Raw genomic sequence first — 20,089 nt, 5'->3', positions numbered from 1 at the left:
CAGACCCCTTGACTTTTTCCACGTATTGTTACGTAGCAGCCTTATTCTAAAATTGATTAAATACTTTTTCCCCCTCATCAATCTACAAACGATACCCCATAACGACAAAACAAAAACAGGTTTTTAGACATTATTGAAAATGTATTTAAAGTAAAAACATGAAATATCACATTTACATAAGTATTCAGTCCTTTTACTCAATACTTTGTTGAGCACCTCTCCAGAAATGTTCGGTCTGGTTCAAGTCCGGGCTCTGGCTGGGCCACTCAGGGACATTCAGAGACTTGTCCCAAAGCCACTCCTGCATTGTCTTGGCTGTGTGCTTAGGGTCATTGTCATGTTGGAAGGTGAACCTTTGCCCCAGTCTGAGGTCCTGAGCGCTCTGGAGTAGGTTTTCATCAAGGATCTCGCTGTACTTTTCTCTGTTCATCGTTCCGTCAATCCTGACTAGTCTCCCAGTGTCTGCCGCTGAAAAACAGCCCTTCTCCCCCGATTGCTCAATTTGGCTGGGCGGCCATCTCTAGAAAGAGTCTTGGTGGTTGCAAACTTCTTCCATTTAAGAATGATGGAGGCCACTATGTTCTTGGGGATTTTCAATGCTGCAGAAATGTTTTGGTACCCTTCCCCAGATCTGTGCCTCGGCACAATCCTGTCTCTGAGCTCTAAGGACAATTCCTTCGACCTCATGGCTTGTTGTTTTCTCTGACATGCACTGTCAACTGTGGGGCCTTATACAGATAGGTGTATGCCTTCCAAAATCATGTCCAGTCAATTGCATTTACCACAGGTGGACTCCAATGCAGTTGTAGAAGGTCTCAAGGATGATCAATGGAAACAGGAGTCACCTGAGTTCAATTTCAAGTCTCATAGCAAAGGGTCTGAATACCTATGTAAATAAAATATTTCTGTTTTTTATTTTTTATATATTTGCAAAAATGTCTAAAAACCTGTTTTCGCTTTTTCATCATAGGGTGTAGATTGACGAGGAAAAAATACAATTTAGTACATTTTGAATAAGGCTGTAACATAGCAAAATGTAGAAAAAGTCAGGGGGTCTGAATACTTTCCAAATGCATCGTATCTTATCAATTCTATATGTAATTCTATGTGACTTACTTTTACTTCATATTTTTATTATTTTATGATTATGATTTACTCATTATGATTGGGTAATTACCACTATTACTCTATGGTGAGGATTTCTCACTGTTCAATTCTATATGCTCAGAATCATAATGCTGTTGAAATTACCAGTGACTATCAGAGCTAATAATATTCAGTCCATGATCTTGCCTGCAGCTAAATTAATTACAGGACCATCTCTGTGATTATCGTCTCAACTGCTGAAGTGCTGCTTGCTTAAATAAAATATGGATTGTCTGATTTGAGAGATTCCTGAAATAAAGTGAGTGTCCTTGACGACAAGGCGGTTTTCAGCGGCCAGTCATCACAGGAAGCAGAACTAACAGTGATGCTGTGCTCCTGGCAGTAGTTTCTTATTGAATGAGGTTGGGGTTCTTTCACTGCTACCACATGCAGTACTGGTTATCTGTCACACACTCTGTGATTGCTGTATATGGCTCTGGAGGCAAGGGAATAACTGCTACCACAAGAGATGAATCACATTAACATATGCCATTTTGAAATGCAATCTTGCTATGTCATGCCTTGCCATCACTACTGCCTGAGGAGTACCTAGGTGGTATTGGCACCATCTTGGCACCACCTACTGTTTAGCAAACTCTCTTTTTGTATCATGCAGGCCACTTTACTTTCATATTGATAAGACTAAGAATTAGACTAAAACGTTTTTTTTTGTGTTATTTCCTTCCAGGTTAAAGAGAGGTTGCTATGCCAACAGAGCTTGGCTCTGAGTCACAGGTGAAGAAGGCAGCCGAAGAGTCCTCCTGGCAGAAGGGGGCAGCAACAGGCATGCAGGACTCGGCTTTAGACGCAAAGATGGCCAAACAGGTAGGAGAGCAGAGGAAGTTCAATCTATACCACAATTAGGGCCTTGTGTTTTTCCTGGTTAGACCACACACAATCTCGTCCTACATCAACCATTGACAGATATTTGCACATGTTTAGTGGCCATAATTATAATAGACATCCATTTATTGTCAATTTCACCTGTGACTATGAATTTCACCTGTGACTATGACTGTCCCTATGCAAAGGACCAGGACTCCAAACTGATCGACGACCACAGGGAAATAGACGACGTGTCAGAAAAGACCACCCCAAGCAAGACCCCCAAGTCCCCCCAGAAGACTTCCAAACGGCCAAAGACTGTTCCCTTCAAGGTCACCCTACTGGACACCTCTGACTATGAGGCAGGGATTGAGGTAAGCATTGATAAAAGGAAGAATTTCATCCCTGAACAGAACCATGTTGGAGGTTACATCCAGAATGGGTTTGAATGAACCAGTCAAAAAATATAACAGTGAGAAATGTTCCTCTAATTGTATTATTTTTGTCCTTTTGGCTCCACCAGCAGATGCAACTAGTTCCTTTACTTTGGAACATTGTGTCTTTTTTGTGTTTACTGTATGTTATGAAGCTGCTGAGTGCAGATAAGGCCGTTATAAAGCAGATGAAAGAGAGGGCGTCATGCGTGGTGTAATGGTGTGTGTGGTGTAGCAGCTCCACTGTGAAGCTCCCCACACGGAAAGGCCAATGCAAGGTTACACATTCTCTGCCACAGACACAGATTCCAGTCATTAGAATAAGTGACACATAGAATATAGTGGAGGAAAAGCAGGCTCACCCGCTTAAAATGCCTGGTATTACAGCACCATCACCAAACAGGACACATCTTTACGATGGCAGGGAATGCTTCATGGTGGTAGGCAATGCTTTGTGATGGAAGGGAATGCTTCATGGTGGTAGGCAATGCTTTGTGATGGAAGGGAATGCTCACTGTATTCAGTTAGAAAATGGGTCAAGAGAAGCACCCTTTGTTGAAGGAGTGATGTGTGAACTCTTAGAGATGGAGAAACCTGTATTTATTGGCAAGAGCACTATACTGTTGCTGTCTTGTGTCTTCTAATGGTAGCTAGTAATGCATATACTGTATGGCTTCATCACCATGCTTCAGGGACTGTTTTGTGATGCATAACAAGGAGTGTCTGTCTGTCTGTCTGTCTGTCTGTCTGTCTGTCTGTCTGTCTGTCTGTCTGTCTGTCTGTCTGTCTGTCTGTCTGTCTGTCTGTCTGTCTGTCTGTCTGACTCCCTCCCTCCCTCCCTCCCCCTCCCTCCCTCCCTCCCTCCCTCCCTCCCTCCCTCCCTCCCTCCCTCCCTCCCTGTGTGTTTGGGATGGTGGATGTAAGTCTCCTCTCCCTGGCCAATCTGTGCTAACCTGGCAGGCTGTGCCACGCTCCTCTTCCATTGCCCCTCCTAAACATAGCTAGATATGGGCGATTCCAGCATTATGGATGTTCCATTTGCATGCAAAATCACAAATTGAATGTCTCACAGAATGGACAAACAAAATATAAATTAAACCTTTTGTGTGTGTGTGTCTATAGTACTCCTTGTTGGGAGTGTATACCCAACTTTACTATTTTGTGATTTGTTTGATGTTTACCTTTTTGCACAAAATGTAGACACTATAACTATTATTGACCAGAACAAATGAGAATGGCAGTTACTGACTTCAATTCCGGCTTCAACTTTGACTTTATTGCCCTAGGCTCATTGCCTAATTCAGACCCAGGTGTTGGGCTATCTAAGAGGAAACGCCAGAGAAAAAGAGGCAGGAGAGGGGGAGCCCTGCCAAGATTAAGGCGAAGGGAAAACCGGCCACCTCTTCTCTCAGTTCTATTGGCCAATGTCTTTTCATAATTAAAATGGATTAACGCCAATCATGGATTTGCTATCAATGGGACTCTCGTAACTGCAATATTCTCTGCTTTTCTGAAACATAACTTTCGGACAAGAAACCCCCCATGGCTATCCAACTCAAAGGATTCAAGGAAATGGTGTGCTGACTAGCACAGTGGAAGTCTCGACCAATTGTTCACCCGTCTTGGAATACCTGATGGTCAAATACCAACTCTTCTACCTCCCGAGAGAGTTTCTGTTATCGTGACTGCTGTATATATTCCATCTCAAGACAAGAAAATTAACAAGATGGCACTTAACGAACTGTACGAGGCTATAAACAAGCATGAACCCAACAAGCATGAACCCCGGAGGCTGCTTTCCTTTTAATTCCCCATCATTCAGTCACATAATGCCCAACACATCAACACATCTCCTTCTCCACTAGGGGCGATAAAGTCCTAGACCACTGTTACGCTATCCACAAGCAAGCAAACAAGGCCCTCTCTCATCCCCCCCTTCTTGCAAATTAGATCATGTGTAACGGTGTTCTTCGTTTGTCGAAAGAGAGTCGGACCGAAATGCAGCGTGTTGGTTACTCATGTTTTTAATAGAACAAATGACGATACATGAAATAACAAAAACAACAAACGGAACGTGAAAAACCTATACAGCCTGTCTGGTGAACACTAACACAGAGACAGGAACAATCACCCACGAAATACAAAGTGAAACTCAGGCTACCTAAATACGGTTCCCAATCAGAGACAACGAGAATCACCTGACTCTGATTGAGAACCGCCTCAGGCAGCCAAACCTATGCAACACACACCTCTAATCAGCCACAATCCCAATAACTAAAAAACCCCACTAAGAATTACAACAAACAATAAACCCATGTCACACCCTGGCCTGACCAACTAATTAACGAAAACACAAAATACTAAGACCAAGGCGTGACATCATGACTATATACTCCTGCTTCCTGTCTACAAGCAAAAGCTCAAACAGGAAGTACCCATGACATGCTCCGTTGCTCCGATATGGTCCTCTGAATCAGAGGATATGCTACAAGACTGCTTTCCTAGCGCTGACTGGAATATGTTCAGGGACTCCGCCGATAGCATTGATGAGCTAACCACGTCCATCACTGGCTTCATTTGGAAATACATTGCCATCATTGTCCCCACAGTGAAGGATCACTGCTTCCCCAATCAAAAGCCCTGGATTAACACAGAGGTTGGCGCTAAGCCTAAGGACAGGGCTACCGCACACACAGGCTACCGCAGCCAATCCCAAGGCTAAGGCTGGGGGCACAAACAAGCACAATAAGAACCATCAAACAAGCAAAATGACAATATAGGAACAAGGTGGAATCCTATTACAGGCTCCGCTGCCCGCTGAATGTGGCAGGGACTACAGTCCATTACGGATTACAAAGGAAGACCCAGCCATGATCTGCCCCGACGTACTCAATGCATTTTATGCACACTTTGAAAAAAACAACACAGAGCCGTGCATGAGGGCCCCCTCTGACGCAGGGGACTGGGTGATCTCGCTCTCTGAGGCCAACTTGAGGTAAGGTTTTTAATCAGGTCAACACTGGTAAGGCCACGGGCTGAACGGTATTCCAGGGCGCGTTCTCAGAGAATGCGCAGAACAGCCGGCAGGCATATTCACATTCATTTTCAACCTCTCCTTGTCCAAGTCTGTAATCCATACATTTGTCAAGCTGACCACCATCATTCATGTTCCCAAGAGCTCTAAGGCTACCTTCCACAATGACTAGCACCCTGTAGCACTCACATCTGTAATCATGAAGTGCTTTGAAAGGCTGTTTATGACACACATCATCCCAGACACATCATCAATTGCACTCCACACTGCCATCACACACCTAGATAAGACAAATACCTATGTGAAGCATTGGATTCACCATAGTCCCATCCAAGTTCGTCACCAAGCTTGGGACCCTGTCTGTGTAGTGCGTGCGTCTGTCTAGCACTCTGTGTGTAGCCATTTGATATGATAACCATTTTGTGGGTTGACAGAAGTACTTTCCCAAAAACCTTCTCAATTAAAAGTTAACTGCAAAGTAGGCTTACCTGGCAGAAGAATATCATGAGTAAATATATCATTTGTATCTATTATTTGCTGTATGCAAACTTTGCCATGAAATGAGCAGCAGCAGTACAGAGCCATTGCTAGACCGGCACATTGGACAGCACATTCCTCACTCGCTAGATGGCAATTAAAGGAGAATTACACTCAAATGTAAAAATGTGTTATTTTAATTCAGACCTTTATTTCAGGTTTAAGGATTGACATGGACTCAGAACATCCAATGTCTTTGTTTCTCTATGAACAATTGTAATTGTAAATCAAAATAATGAAATATTAAACTGAGAACATATTTGTGGAAAATATAAAACACAATTTGGAGAGAAAAAATCGTAGATTGATAAGGTTGTTTATGAACCATTATTTTACCAGGTATATTGACAGAAAATATAGAGCACTACTTTGAGAGTTGCAGGGGACAGGAGAAGAGAAGAATGTGCCTATTTGAAAGCTAGAAAAGTAGATCTCATGCTAAAAAGGTTAAAGACTAGTGACCCAAGACAAAGACGGTTCTCTCTGCTTCCGCATAACAAGTGGTACCAGAGCATCAAGTCTGACACCAACAGGCTCCTGAACAGCTTCTATCCTCAAGCTACAAGACTGCTAAATTGCTAACAAAATGGCTACACGGGCTATCTGCTTTGACCGTTCGATTGTATATTTATTTATGCACACTCACCACATACTGAAACTCTAACACACACACATTATGTTCTTCTATCCTCATGGGGATCTAAACTGTATTTCCATTCAAAATACTATTTTTCCTTCACCTAACCCGTAACCCAAACCTCAAACCTAACTCCTAAACCTAACCTCTAACCCCTTAGCCTAACCCTAATTGTAACCCTAACCCTAAATCTAACCCCTCAGCTTAAAATAGCCTTTGTCCTCATGGGGATGTGGGAAATGTTCCCACAACAGAGAATTTTCCTTGTTTTGCTATCCTTAGGTAGAAGATAGATAGAAGAACCAACCCACACACAAGGCGCACACACATTCATACTAACTCTACACACACACACACACATGCAATTATTATACAGTATACATGACTGCTACTCTGTTTATCATGTATCCTGATGCCTAGTCACCTTACCCCTATGCATATCTAACCCTACCACTCCAGTATCCCTACACATTGAAATATGTTCTTGACCCTGTATAGAATATAACTGACTTACATTCTCGTGCTCTTTTTTTATTTATATTTCTAGTGTTTTCGTTCTACTTGACTTAAAAATGTTATAGTAAAAATCAAATTACATTTTATTATCACATACACACGGTTAGCAGATGTTAATGCGAGTGTAGCGAAATGCTTGTGCTTCTAGTTCTGACTGTGCAGTTAGATCTATCAAGTAATCTAACAAATTAACAACAACAACTACCTTATACACACAAATACACACACATGTAAAGGGATGAATAAGAAAATGTACATATAAATATATGGATGAGCGATGGTGTCACGCCCTGACCTTGGAGATCCCTTTTATGTGTTTATTTTGGTTCAGTCAGGGCGTGGGTTGGGGTGGGCATTCTATGTTTTGTGTTCTGTGTTTTCTATTTCTGTGTGTTTGGCCGGGTGTGGTTCTCAGTCAGAGGCAGCTGTCTATCGTTGTCTCTGATTGAGAACCATACTTAGGTAGCCTTTTCCCACCTGTGTTTTGTGGGTAGTTATTTTCTGTTTTGTGTGTCTGCACCAGACAGAACTGTTTCGTTTGGTCCGCTTCGTTATTTTTTGTTCTAGTGTTCAGTTTATAAAAAATCATGAACATGTACCATGATGCACCTTGGTCCTCTTCTTCAAACAGCCGTTACAGATGGAGTACAGTGCGGCATAGATGCAGTAGATGGTGTAGAATACAGTGTATACATATGAGATGAGTAATGTAGGATATGTAAACATTATTAAAACTTCTTATGGCTGGGGGCAGTATTGAGTAGCTTGGATGAATAAGGTGCCCAGAGTAAACTGCCTGCTACTCAATCCCAGAAGCTAAGATATGCATATTATTAGTATATTTGGATAGCAAACACTCTGAAGTCTCTAAAACTGTTTGACTGATGTCTGTGAGTATAACATAACTTATATGGCAGGCAAAAACCTGAGAAAAAATCCAACCAGGAAGTGGGAAATCTGAGGTTTGTAGGTTTTCAACTCATTGCCTATTGAACATACAGTGGGATATTGGTCATATTGCACTTTCTAAGGCTTCCACTAGATGTCAACAGTCTTTAGAACCTTGTTTGATGCTTCTACTGTAAAGTGGGAGCGGATGAGAGGGGAATGAGTCAGAGGTCTGCCAGAGAGCCACGAGCTGGCCACGCTCGTTCACGTGAGAGTTAGCTTGAGTTCCATTGCAATTCTGAAGACAAAGGAATTCTCAGGTTGGAACAGTATTGAAGATTTATGTTAAAAACATCCTAAAGATTGATTCTATACATCGTTTGACGTTTCTACAAACTGTAACGGAACTTTTGGACTTTTCGTCTGCTCCTAGTGATCACGCGTCATGAATTTGGATTACTGTACTAAATGCGCAAACAAAAAGGAGGAGGAAGCAGAGGAGACAGAGAGAGGAAGCAAGCAGAGGGAGAGGTTAGTACAGTGGTTCCCAAACTTGGAGTCAGGCCCCATGTGGATTCCCCTGAGAAAATCTGTACTAATCTTACCAAACAAGTTAGGAACTAAAAAAATATATATTATGTTTCAATATGAACATCTCCATATTGTCTATCTTCCCTATAGGCCTACTGTCACACCTGCTCCAGCTCCCCCTCCCTGGCGAGCGCCAGGCTCCTCAGCATTACGCACACCTGCCTTCCCTCCAGCACGCACATCAGCGATTATTGGATTATTACCTCACCTATATCTGTTTGGTTCCCAGCTCCAGCATTGATTGTCACATGTCCTTGTATACCCTTGTGCTGACACTGTTCCTGTCTTGTTTCATGTCTGTTCCTGATTAAATGTCTCGGTTGTTGTTGTACTGATCACCTGTAGGTCTCGGTGCGGGATTCTGTAAGGTCCTGGGTGTCGTGAGGGTGAAATCAGATGCAGGAAAGCAGAGTTCAATAAAGTGCTTCTTTAATGCACACACGGTGAACTACGGTCACCCCATTTTCGGTTGCTCAAACAAAATGCCCGAGACACAGGGAAAGAAAACAGTCTAGCACAAACTACACGAACACGTACATCAAATGCAAACACCAGGGTTACAATAATCAATCCCGCACAAAGAACCAGGCGGGCCGGCTGACTATTAAAGCCTCACTAATTGCAACTAACTCAAAACAGGTGTACTCAATAAACACATAAGGAGGGCGAGAAAAGAATCAGTGGCAGCTAGTAGGCCGGCGACGACGACCGCCGAGCGCCACCCGAATGGGAAGGGGAGCCGCCTTCGGTCGGAGTCGTGACACGTCTCTTGTACAGTGGGGCAAAAAAAGTATTTCGTCAGACACCAATTGTGCAAGTTCTCCCACTTAAAAAGATGAGAGAGGCCTGTAATTTTCATCGTAGGTACACTTCAGCTATGACAGACAAAATGAGGAAATAAAATCCAGAAAATCACATTGTAGGATTTTTAATTAATTTATTTGCAAATTATGGTGGAAAATAAGTATTATTTTCTGCACTGCACTGAGGCTAGGAAACACTGTCACCACCAATAAATCTACGATAATCAATCATTTCAATCAGCATTTTCCACAGCTGGCCATGCTTTCCACCTGGCTACCTCTACCCCGGCCAACATCTCAGCACCCCTGCAGCAACTTGTCCAACCCCCCTCCCCACCCCCACACACTTCTCCTTCACCCAAATCCAGGCAGCTGATGTTCTGAAAGAGCTGCAAAATCTGGATCCCTACAAATCAGCTGGGCTAGACATTCTGGACCCCCTCTTTCTAAAATTATCCGCCAAACCTCTCTTCCATATCGCCTGACATCCACAAAGATTGGAAAGTTGCCGCGGTCAACCCCTCTTCAAAGGGGGAGACACTCTAGACCCAAACTATTAAAGAACTATATCCATCTTGCCCTACTTTTCTAAAATCTTCGAAAGCCAAGTTAATAAACAGATCACCAACCATTTCGAATCGCACCGTACCTTCTCCACTATGCTGCAATCTGGTTTCCGAATTGGTCATGGGTGCACCTCAGCCATGCTCAAGGTCCTAAACGATATTATGACTGCCATAGAAAAAAATACAGTACTGTGCAGTCATCTTCATCGACCTGGCCAAGGCTTTCGACTCTGTGAATCTCCGCATCGGCAGACTCAATAGCCTTGGCTTCTCAATTGACTGCCTTGCCTGGTTCACCAACTACTTCTCAGAAAGAGTTCAGTGTGTCAAATCGGAGGGCCTGTTGTACGGCCCACTGGCAGTCTCTATGGGGGTGCCACAGGGTGCAATTCTAGGGCCGACTCTTTTCTCTGTATATATCAATGATGTCAATCTTACTGCTGGTGATTCTCTGATCCACCTCTATGCAGACGACACCATTCTGTATACACCTGGCCCTTCTTTGGACACTGTGCCAACAAACCTCCAAACGAGCTTCAACGCCATACGACACTCCTTCCGTGGCCCCCAACTGCTTATAAATGCTAGTAAAACTAAATGCATGCTCTTCAACTGATTGCTGCCCACACCATCCCGCCCGACTAGCATCACTATGGTGGACGGTTCTCACCTAGAATATGTGGACAACTAAAAATACTTAGGTGTCTGGTTAGACTGTAAACTCTCCTTCCATTCTCACATTAAGCATCTCCAATACAAAATTAAATCTAGAATCGGCTTCCTATTTCGCAACAAAGCCTCCTTCACTCATGCTGCCAAACACACCCTTGTAAAACTGACTAGCCTACAGATCCTTGATTTCGGTGATGTAATTTACAAAATAGCCCGCAACAATCTACTCAGCATACTGGATGTAGTCTATCACAGTGCCATTTGTTTTGTCACCAAAGCCCCATATACTACCCACCACTGCGACCTGTATGCTCTTGTTGGCTGGCCCTCGCTACAAATTCTTCGCCAAACCAACTGGCTCCAGGTCATATATAAGTCTTTGCTAGGTAAAACCCCACCTTATCTCAGCTCACTGGTCACCATAGCAACACCCATAGCATGCGTTCCAGCAGTTATATTTCACTGGTCATCCCCAAAGCCAACATTTCCTTTGGCCGCCTTTCCTTCCAGTTCTCTGCTGCCAATGACTGGAATGAATTGCAGTGCAGTGCCACTGAAGCTGGAGACATATCTCCCTCTCTAACTTTAAGCATCAGCTGTCAAGCAGCTTACCGATCACTGTACCTGTACACAGCCAATCTGTAAATAGCACACCCAACTACCTCATCCCCATATTATTACTTACTCTCTTGCTCTTTTGTACCCCAGTATCTCTACTTGCCTACCTCCCTAGTATTCTACATTTGCACACACTGTAAATAGACTTTTCTATTGTGTTATTGACTGTACATTTTCTTATGTGTAACTCTGTGTTGTTTTTGTCGCACTGCTTTGCTTTATCTTGGCCAGGTCACAGTTGTAAATGAGAACTTGTTCTCAACTGGCCTACCTGGTTAAATAAAGATGAAATAAACATTTAAAAAATTCAGTTTGGTGGACCATTTCAGTTTGTCTGTGATTTGTACGCCGAGTTACTTAAAACTTTCTACCTACTCCATTACTGTCCTGTCGATCTGGATGGGGGAGTGTTCCCTCTGCTGTTTCCTGAAGTCCACGATCATCTCCTTTGTTTTGTTGATGTTGAGTGAGAGGTTATTTTCCTGACACCACAGTCCCAGGGCCCTCACCTCCTCCCGTCTCGACGTTGTTGGTAATCAGGCCTACCACTGTAGTATCATCTGCAAACTTGATGATTGAGATGGAAGCGTGCATGGCTACGCAGTCATGGGTGAACAGGGAGTACAGGAGAGGGCTGATAACGCACCCTTGTGGGGCCTCAGTGTTGTGGATCAGCGGGTGGAGATGTTGTTTTCTACCTTCACCACCTGGGCATGGCCCGTCAAAGTCCAGGGCCCAGTTGCACAGACCCAGGGTCTCGGGCTTAATGACGAGTTTGGAGTGCACTATGGTGTTAAATGCTGAGCTGTAGTCAATGAACAGCGTTTTTACATACTGTAGGTATTCCTCTTGTCCAGATGGGATAGGGCAGTGTACAGTGTGATGACAATTGCATCGTCAGTGGACCTATTGGGGCGGTAAGCAAATTGGAGTGGGTCTAGGGTTTCAAGTAGGGGGGAGGTGATATGATCCTTGACTAGTCTCTGAAAGCACTTTATGATGACAGAAGTGAGCGCAATGGGGCGATAGTCATTTAGTTCAGTTTGCGCGAATGCTACCATCAATCCACGGTTTCTGGTTAGGGAGGGTGTTAATGGTCACATAGGGAATGACATCTCCGATGCACTTGCTAATAAACTTGCTCACCTAGTCAGCGTAGTCAGAATTTGCTTGGAAGATAATGCGGTCGGCATTTTATTGTAAGGAATTCTAGGTCGGGTGAACAAAAGGACTTGAGTTCTTGTATGTTGTTGAGATTACACCATGAGTCGTTAATCATAAAGGCATACACCCACACCCTTCTTCTTACCAGAGAGATGCTTGTTTCTGTCGGCGCGATGCGTGAAGAAACCGGGTGGCTGTATGGACTCTGACAACATATCCAGAGTAATCCATGTTTCCGTGAAGGCAACTCGTGCTCTAATTTCGTCCACCTTGTTATCTAGAGCTTGTACATTGGCGAGAAATATGCGCGGAAGCGGTGGATGGTGTGCTCGCCTTCTGAGTCTGACCAGTAGGCTGCTCCATCTGCCTCTGGGATAAGATTGCATGTCCAGGGTGACCGCGTTGTTTTGGGTCGGCCGCTGGGATAAGATTGCATGTCTAGGGTGGAGGTCCAAACAAAGGATCCGCTTCGGGAAAGTTGTATTCCTGGTCATAATGATGGTACGTTGACATCGCTTTTATATCCAAAAGTTCTTCCCAGTTGTATGTAATAACACTTGAGATTTTCTAGGCTAACAATGTCAGAAACAATACATAAAAAACAAATAACTGCATACTTTTCTAAGGACCTGAAGCGAGGCAACCATCTGTGTCGGCACCATCTAGCTGTTTATTATCAACCAGTACTACTGATATTGAAGACTGCATTGTTGAGAAAGAGCAAGCAAAGAAGGCATTTTTTCCCAACAAAAGGCACGTTATTACAGACAGACATAGTCCTCAGCACCAGCCCTCCCCCAGACGACCCCGCAGGTGAAGCCGGATCTGGAGGTCCTGGGTTGTGGTCTGCAGTTGTGAGGCCGGTTGGATGTACTGCCTAATTCTCTAAAACTACATTTGACGCAGTTTATGGTTGAGAAATGAACATTCACTTCTCTGGCAACAGCTCTTTTGGACATTCCTGCAGTCAGCATGCCAATTGCGCACTCCCTCAAAACTTGAAACATCTGTGGCATTGTGCTGTGTGAAAAAACTGCACATTTTAGAATGGCCTTTTATTGTACCAAGCACAAGGTGCACCTGTGTAATAATTTATCTGTTATTTTACCAGGTAAGTTGACTGAGAACACATTCTCATTTGCAGCAACGACCTGAGGAATAGTTACAGGGGGAAGTGATGAAAGAACCAATTGTAAACTGGGGATTATTAGGTGACCGTGATGGCCAGATTGGGAATTTAGCCAGGACACCGGGGTTAACACCCCTACTCTTACAATAAGTGCCATGGGATCTTTAATGACCGCAGAGAGTCAGTACACCCGTTTAACGTCCCATCCGAAAGACAGCATCCTATACAAGAACAGTTTCCCCAATCACTGTCCTCAGGCATTGGGATATTTTTTAGACCAGAGGAAAAAATGCCTCCTACTGGCACTCCAACACAACTTCTAGCAGCATCTGGTCTCCCATCCAGGGACTGACCAGAACCAAACCTGCTTAGCTTCAGAAGCAAGCCAGCAGTGGTATGTAGGGTGGTATGCTGCTGGCTTTAATAATAGAAATGATGCTGTTTAATCAGCTTCTTGATATACCATACCTGTCAGGTGGATGGATTATCTTGGCAAAGGAAAAATGCTCACTTACAGGAATGTAAACAAATAGGTGCACAACACATTAGAAAAATAAGCTTTTTGTGCATATGGAACATTTCTGGGATATTTTATTTCAGCTCATGAAATATGGGGCCAACACTTCACATGTTGTGTTTATATTTTTGTTCAGTATATATTATCAAAAGCTAAGGCTTGGCTGAAAGCCTCCTGTATATATAGATATGCAACATAACAGAGCAGAAATATTGTACAATTTGAGGGTAAAATGACATCCCTCTTCTGCCCAATAAAATCCCTCAACAAAACCCAGTGACAGAACAATGGGAAATCTATACTCATTCAATTTTGCGACCCAGGTGCAGTAAAGTAGAAATTAGAATATTGTGTTATTGTGAGCTGCCCTTAGGATACTTCCGGTATGTGAGTGTGTTTCTGATATAATAATCTCTAGAACATTTCCCTTGCTTTTATCAATCTTTCTCAAAAGAAAATGTCGCAATTTTCTTTATTTCAAATACTCTCAAGCAACTCAAGTTGTTCTCAGCACTGGAAATAAAACTCCACATTATATGATTCTCAAAGCCTTTATGCAAAGAAGTATCATTTGCTTCCTTTTGTACTTACATTCATTGCTACAAAATGATGTACAAATCAACCCCCTCTTTTTACTCATGCCTGCTGCTGCTGCTGCTGCAGTATAACGTTTATCCTCACCTCACTCCTGGCCTCCCACCGAACCCCTTCCTGTGTTTAATTGGTGGGTTGGAACGTCAGGCCTGCCATATCAAACCTCCTCCATGCTCCAGGAGTTGATAATAATAGTGTTGAGGGAAGGCAGGCACCCCTTTGTGACAATTCTCACTGGAGGAGTTGCCCCATCCAAGGGTTAATTAGCCTGTCTTGTCAAGGCTGCTTGGCTCTGGCTCCCAAGGGGCCACAGTGGAGAGAGGGTAGATGGGGCTACGCACTCCCACACTTCCCTCACCCCTTTCCTCTGTTCCCTGGTGTATACTCTACCAGGTCATGCATGGATGAGCTGCACTCTGTTATTGTGTAGAATGGAGCTATTTTGGGAGCCATCTATTTTTTTAAATGCTCTGTGACTCTGACAATGAGTTTGTTTGTACACTTTGCAATGGTTTAAGCGTGTTACTTGTGTTTATTTTGAGAGAAAACGCTTGTCATTTGCTGTGAAAGTGCTCAAAGTGGAGTTAAATGAATTGTACTGTTAAAGGGAGTGTCCATGGAGAAACGCCTCAATGTATTAGTCACTGCATATTAAGATCCTAAACATGCCCATACATACTGTATCTTTAAAGGTCCAATGCAGCCGTTCTTTAAAATATCAATATCAAATCATTTCTGGGTAACAATTAGGTACCTTACTGGGATTGTTTTAAATTAAAATGGCAAAAAAAATAATCAAAAAAATTGCTACTTAGCAAAGACCAATTTCTCAAGCAAGAATTTTGCTAGGACGGTCTGGGAGTGGTCTGAGTGGGAAGGGTAAATCCAAAAACCAACTGTTGGCAGAGAGGTTCAGAGCTCTCTTTCTTATTGGTCTATTAACAAATTTACCTCCTGGTGATGACATTTCAGGTGTTCTTTTCAAATAGGTTACACTAAAATGGCATCATTATTTTCACAATTTTACAGTATTATTCCAACCTCATAGTGGAAATATATATAAAACACAGGAAAATCACATTTTCCTGTGAAACTGGGCTTGCACTGGGCTTTTAATAGCTCGTGCTAAAGCCATACAGTCCACTCCATACAGACCCCACAACCACATCCATGTCTTCGCTCCACAACCATGGGGACTGTGGTGAGTGACAGTAAGAGTTCATAAGTGCTTCCAGAGTCTTGCCCCACCATCTCTTCAACCATAATGAGCCAAAGGAGACACTCCCTCCAGCTCTGGCCTTGAGATATAAAGGAACAAAAAAAGAGAGGGAGGGAGCATACATCTGCATCTGTTTCCCTGGCAACGACTTGCTCTGTCTGCCTGCCACCACGGAAACCAGGCTCTAGGAAAAGCAAGCAGTGAGCAGCACAGAAGCTTGCTCCCTGGAGAGCAGCACACACAGTTCACACACAGCTCGCTGGCTATGACCCCAAGGGAAAAACGTGTGTGTATCTGTGTGTGTGTGCAGCAGCACCCATAGTCTGAACTCTGGGATCTACAGACCAGGGTACCATGCTACTGTGCTGGTTTCAGAGTGATGTTTTGTTATGTACGAATGTGTATTTGAAATTACACACAATCGTTTTTCCCTATTTTTGTTCAAGTTACATGAAGGTATAACATCGCTAGAATGATTTGCGAAAGTGCCGCCCCATCAGTCAACTCTCTTGGCTTGAATTTCTTTGGACATTTGAATAACTTCACAACTATTTTCACACGTATTCTGTCTTTCCTTCCCAGGAATGTGATCAGAAAGTAAATCATTTGGATACAGTTATATGACTGACATTCGACTATCCACTGTTTGTTCGGACCACGTATCATGCAGAAAGCAATCTTCCTCGAAAATTCTGTTTTCATTTTCCAAGTCAAGTATTTGATGAATTCTGACTGTAACACAGCATTCAAGGGAAGAGCTGTTATAGTCTGTAGACAACAATAGATAGTAGCTGGTGTCAAGATGGCTTCCCTATCTGGTTGGGGATGATGTTGGGGAGAGACACATTCTGTTGTGTTGATACATTTGAAGTTACATGACACTCTAATAAACATAATTCAGGTAATAAAAATGTGTGCATGTCAACAAAACCATGCAGTCCATTGCAAAAATGTACCATGGTAGTACAATGAAAAAAAATAGGGTTAGGGTTAGCCCTAACCTTAACCATGTCTGGTAACATGACTGAATACAAACAATGCAGCTATTCCCTCCGTAAGGCTATCAAACAAGCTAAGCGTCAGTACAGAGACAAAGTAGAATCCCAATTCAACGGCTCAGACACAAGAGGCATGTGGCAGGGTCTACAGTCAATCACGGACTACAGGAAGAAATCCAGCCCAGTCACGGACCAGGATGTCTTGCTCCCAGGCAGACTAAATAACTTTTTGCCCGCTTTGAGGACAATACAGTGCCACTATCACTGCCTGCACCCGAAAAATGCGGTCTCTCCTTCACTGCAGCCGAGGTGGTAAAACATTTAAACGTGTTAACCCTCGCAAGGCTGCAGGCCCAGACGGCATCCCCAGCCGCGCCCTCAGAGCATGCGCAGACCAGCTGGCTGGTGTGTTTACGGACATATTCAATCAATCCCTATACCAGTCTGCTGTTCCCACATGCTTCAAGAGCGCCACCATTGTTCCTGTTCCCAAGAAAGCTAAGGTAACTGAGCTAAACGACTACCGCCCCGTAGCACTCACTTCCGTCATCATGAAGTGCTTTGAGAGACTAGTCAAGGACCATATCACCTCCACCCTACCTGACACACTAGACCCACTCCAATTTGCTTACCGCTCAAATAGGTCCACAGACGATACAATCTCAACCACACTGCACACTGCCCTAACCCATCTGGACAAGAGGAATACCTATGTGAGAATGCTGTTCATCGACTACAGCTCGGCATTCAACACCATAGTACCCTCCAAGCTCGTCATCAAGCTCGAGACCCTGGGTCTCGACCCCGCCCTGTGCAACTGGGTACTGGACTTCCTGACGGGCCGCCCCCAGGTGGTGAGGGTAGGTAACAACATCTCCTCCCCGCTGATCCTCAACACTGGGGCCCCACAAGGGTGCGTTCTGAGCCCTCTCCTGTACTCCCTGTTCACCCACGACTGCGTGGCCACGCACGCCTCCAACTCAATCATCAAGTTTGCGGACGACACAACAGTGGTAGGCTTGATTACCAACAACGACGAGACGGCCTACAGGGAGAAGGTGAGGGCCCTCGGAGTGTGGTGTCAGGAAAATAACCTCACACTCAACGTCAACAAAACTAAGGAGATGATTGTGGACTTCAGGAAACAGCAGAGGGAACACCCCCCTATCCACATCGATGGAACAGTAGTGGAGAGAGTAGCAAGTTTTAAGTTCCTCGGCATACACATCACAGACAAACTGAACTGGTCCACTCACACAGACAGCATCGTGAAGAAGGCGCAGCAGCGCCTCTTCAACCTCAGGAGGCTGAAAAAATGTGGCTTGTCACCAAAAGCACTCACAAACTTCTACAGATGCACAATCGAGAGCATCCTGGCGGCCTGTATCACCGCCTGGTACGGCAACTGCTCCGCCCTCAACCGTAAGGCTCTCCAGAGGTTAGTGAGGTCTGCACAACGCATCACCGGGGGCAAACTACCTGCCCTCCAGGACACCTACACCACCCGATGTTACAGGAAGGCCATAAAGATCATCAAGGACATCAACCACCTGAGCCACTGCCTGTTCACCCCGCTATCATCCAGAAGGCGAGGTCAGTACAGGTGCATCAAAGCTGGGACCGAGAGACTGAAAAACAGCTTCTATCTCAAGGCCATCAGACTGTTAAACAGCCACCACTAACATTGAGTGGCTGCTGCCAACACACTGACACTGACTCAACTCCAGCCACTTTAATAATGGGAATTGATGGGAAATGATGTAAATATATCACTAGCCACTTTAAACAATGCATACGTATATACTGTACTCTATATCATCAACTGCATCCTTATGTAATACATGTATCACTAGCCACTTTAACTATGCCACTTTGTTTACATACATCTCATATGTATATACTGTACTCGATACCATCTACTGTATCTTGCCTATGCTGCTCTGTACCATCACTCATTCATATATCCTTATGTACATATTCTTTATCCCCTTACACTGTGTATAAGACAGTAGTTTAGGAATTGTAGTTAGATTACTTGTTGGTTATTACTGCATTGTCGGGACTAGAAGCACAAGCATTTCGCTACACTCGCATTAACATCTGCTAACCATGTGTATGTGACAAATAAATTTGATTTGATTTGATTTGAAACCCTATTTTTTGGTCACTACCATAGCAGGAAAATACCATGGTACTGTTGCAATACCATGGTATTTTCCTGCCATGGTACTGACCAAAAAAAAAAAGATAGTACCATGGTAGTTTTTTCATTGTACTACCATGGCAGGAAAATACAATAGTATTTGCACCAGTACAATGGTATTTTCCTGCCAAGGCAGTGACCAAAAAACTCTATTTCTTAAAATTGTACTAGCTACCATGGTACAAAATGAATCATGTAGTACAATGAAAAAATACCATGTTTTTGTACTAGCAGCATGTAGTGACACATGAATGCATGGTAGTTGTTTACAATGTATTATGATTATCTGTGTCTCACCATTTTTCAGGTAAAGTGACCAAAAACAAAGTAATTTATGGTACTCACATAATGCAACATTGACTACTCGCTCTGCAATGGAAAAGCGTAGGCCTAGTACCCTTTTAAACCCCTTCAGCTCATAGTGAAAAACCACAACACACATGGTCTAGTAGCATAGTATATCCTCTTAAACCTTGGGACCTGGATAGGGTATGGTGAGAAGAATGAAGGGAGTTTGTCCTGTTGCCATGATTAGGACAAGCTAGCTTGACTGGCGCTAACTTTAGCCGAAGTTAGCTTCTATGCTAACATACTTTTATAAATTAATTCAACTATCCAAACATCATAAAAAAATATATTATATCATTACACTCCGCGTAACTGGGTGTTTCACATCCTATGCTTTACAATTGCTCACCATGATGATAATGTTTAAAATATTACATTTATCTGGTGCTTCTCTCTTCAGTTGGCTCTCTCATTCAATTGACTCATTTACTAGGCAGGTTAGCGTGAGAGTGAGAGCACGTGACGCAACCACTAGAGCGAGCAGCTCCCTCTGTGGGCCGAAACAAGCGCAACACTTGACTATAAATACAGTATATGATTACAAAATACCAAGGATTAGGCAGCCATATATTTTACATTCTCCCACATTTTAGGTTGGCAAAAAAAGGAACCCAAAGATGAGCAAAAAAACCGGTACTATTAATTAATAT

At 43.5% G+C, this 20,089-nt stretch overlaps 1 protein-coding gene and 1 long non-coding RNA gene across 8 annotated transcripts in view; both read left to right on the top strand.

Moving 5' to 3' along the window:
• LOC135540236 (band 4.1-like protein 1) overlaps positions 1–20,089 on the top strand; it is a 182,622-nt gene that overhangs the window by 77,268 nt on the left and 85,265 nt on the right. For all 7 annotated transcript variants that reach the window (XM_064966754.1, XM_064966758.1, XM_064966757.1 and 4 more), the window contains exons 2-3: positions 1,835–1,971; positions 2,178–2,345. In XM_064966754.1, the coding sequence (XP_064822826.1) occupies positions 1,852–1,971; positions 2,178–2,345 (288 nt within the window). In that variant the 5' untranslated portion in view covers positions 1,835–1,851. The remainder of the gene's footprint in view (positions 1–1,834; positions 1,972–2,177; positions 2,346–20,089) is intronic.
• On the top strand, positions 8,489–8,944 carry LOC135527882 (uncharacterized). Its single transcript, XR_010453484.1, has 2 exons — positions 8,489–8,548; positions 8,699–8,944. It is a non-coding gene; the product is annotated as an uncharacterized LOC135527882 (long non-coding RNA).

The sequence above is a fragment of the Oncorhynchus masou genome, chromosome 5 (assembly GCF_036934945.1).
Source record: "Oncorhynchus masou masou isolate Uvic2021 chromosome 5, UVic_Omas_1.1, whole genome shotgun sequence".
In the NCBI taxonomy this organism is placed as follows: Eukaryota; Metazoa; Chordata; class Actinopteri; order Salmoniformes; family Salmonidae; genus Oncorhynchus; species Oncorhynchus masou.
Note: the sequence above shows the minus strand (reverse complement) of the source record. Positions and strands in the feature narration are given on the sequence as shown.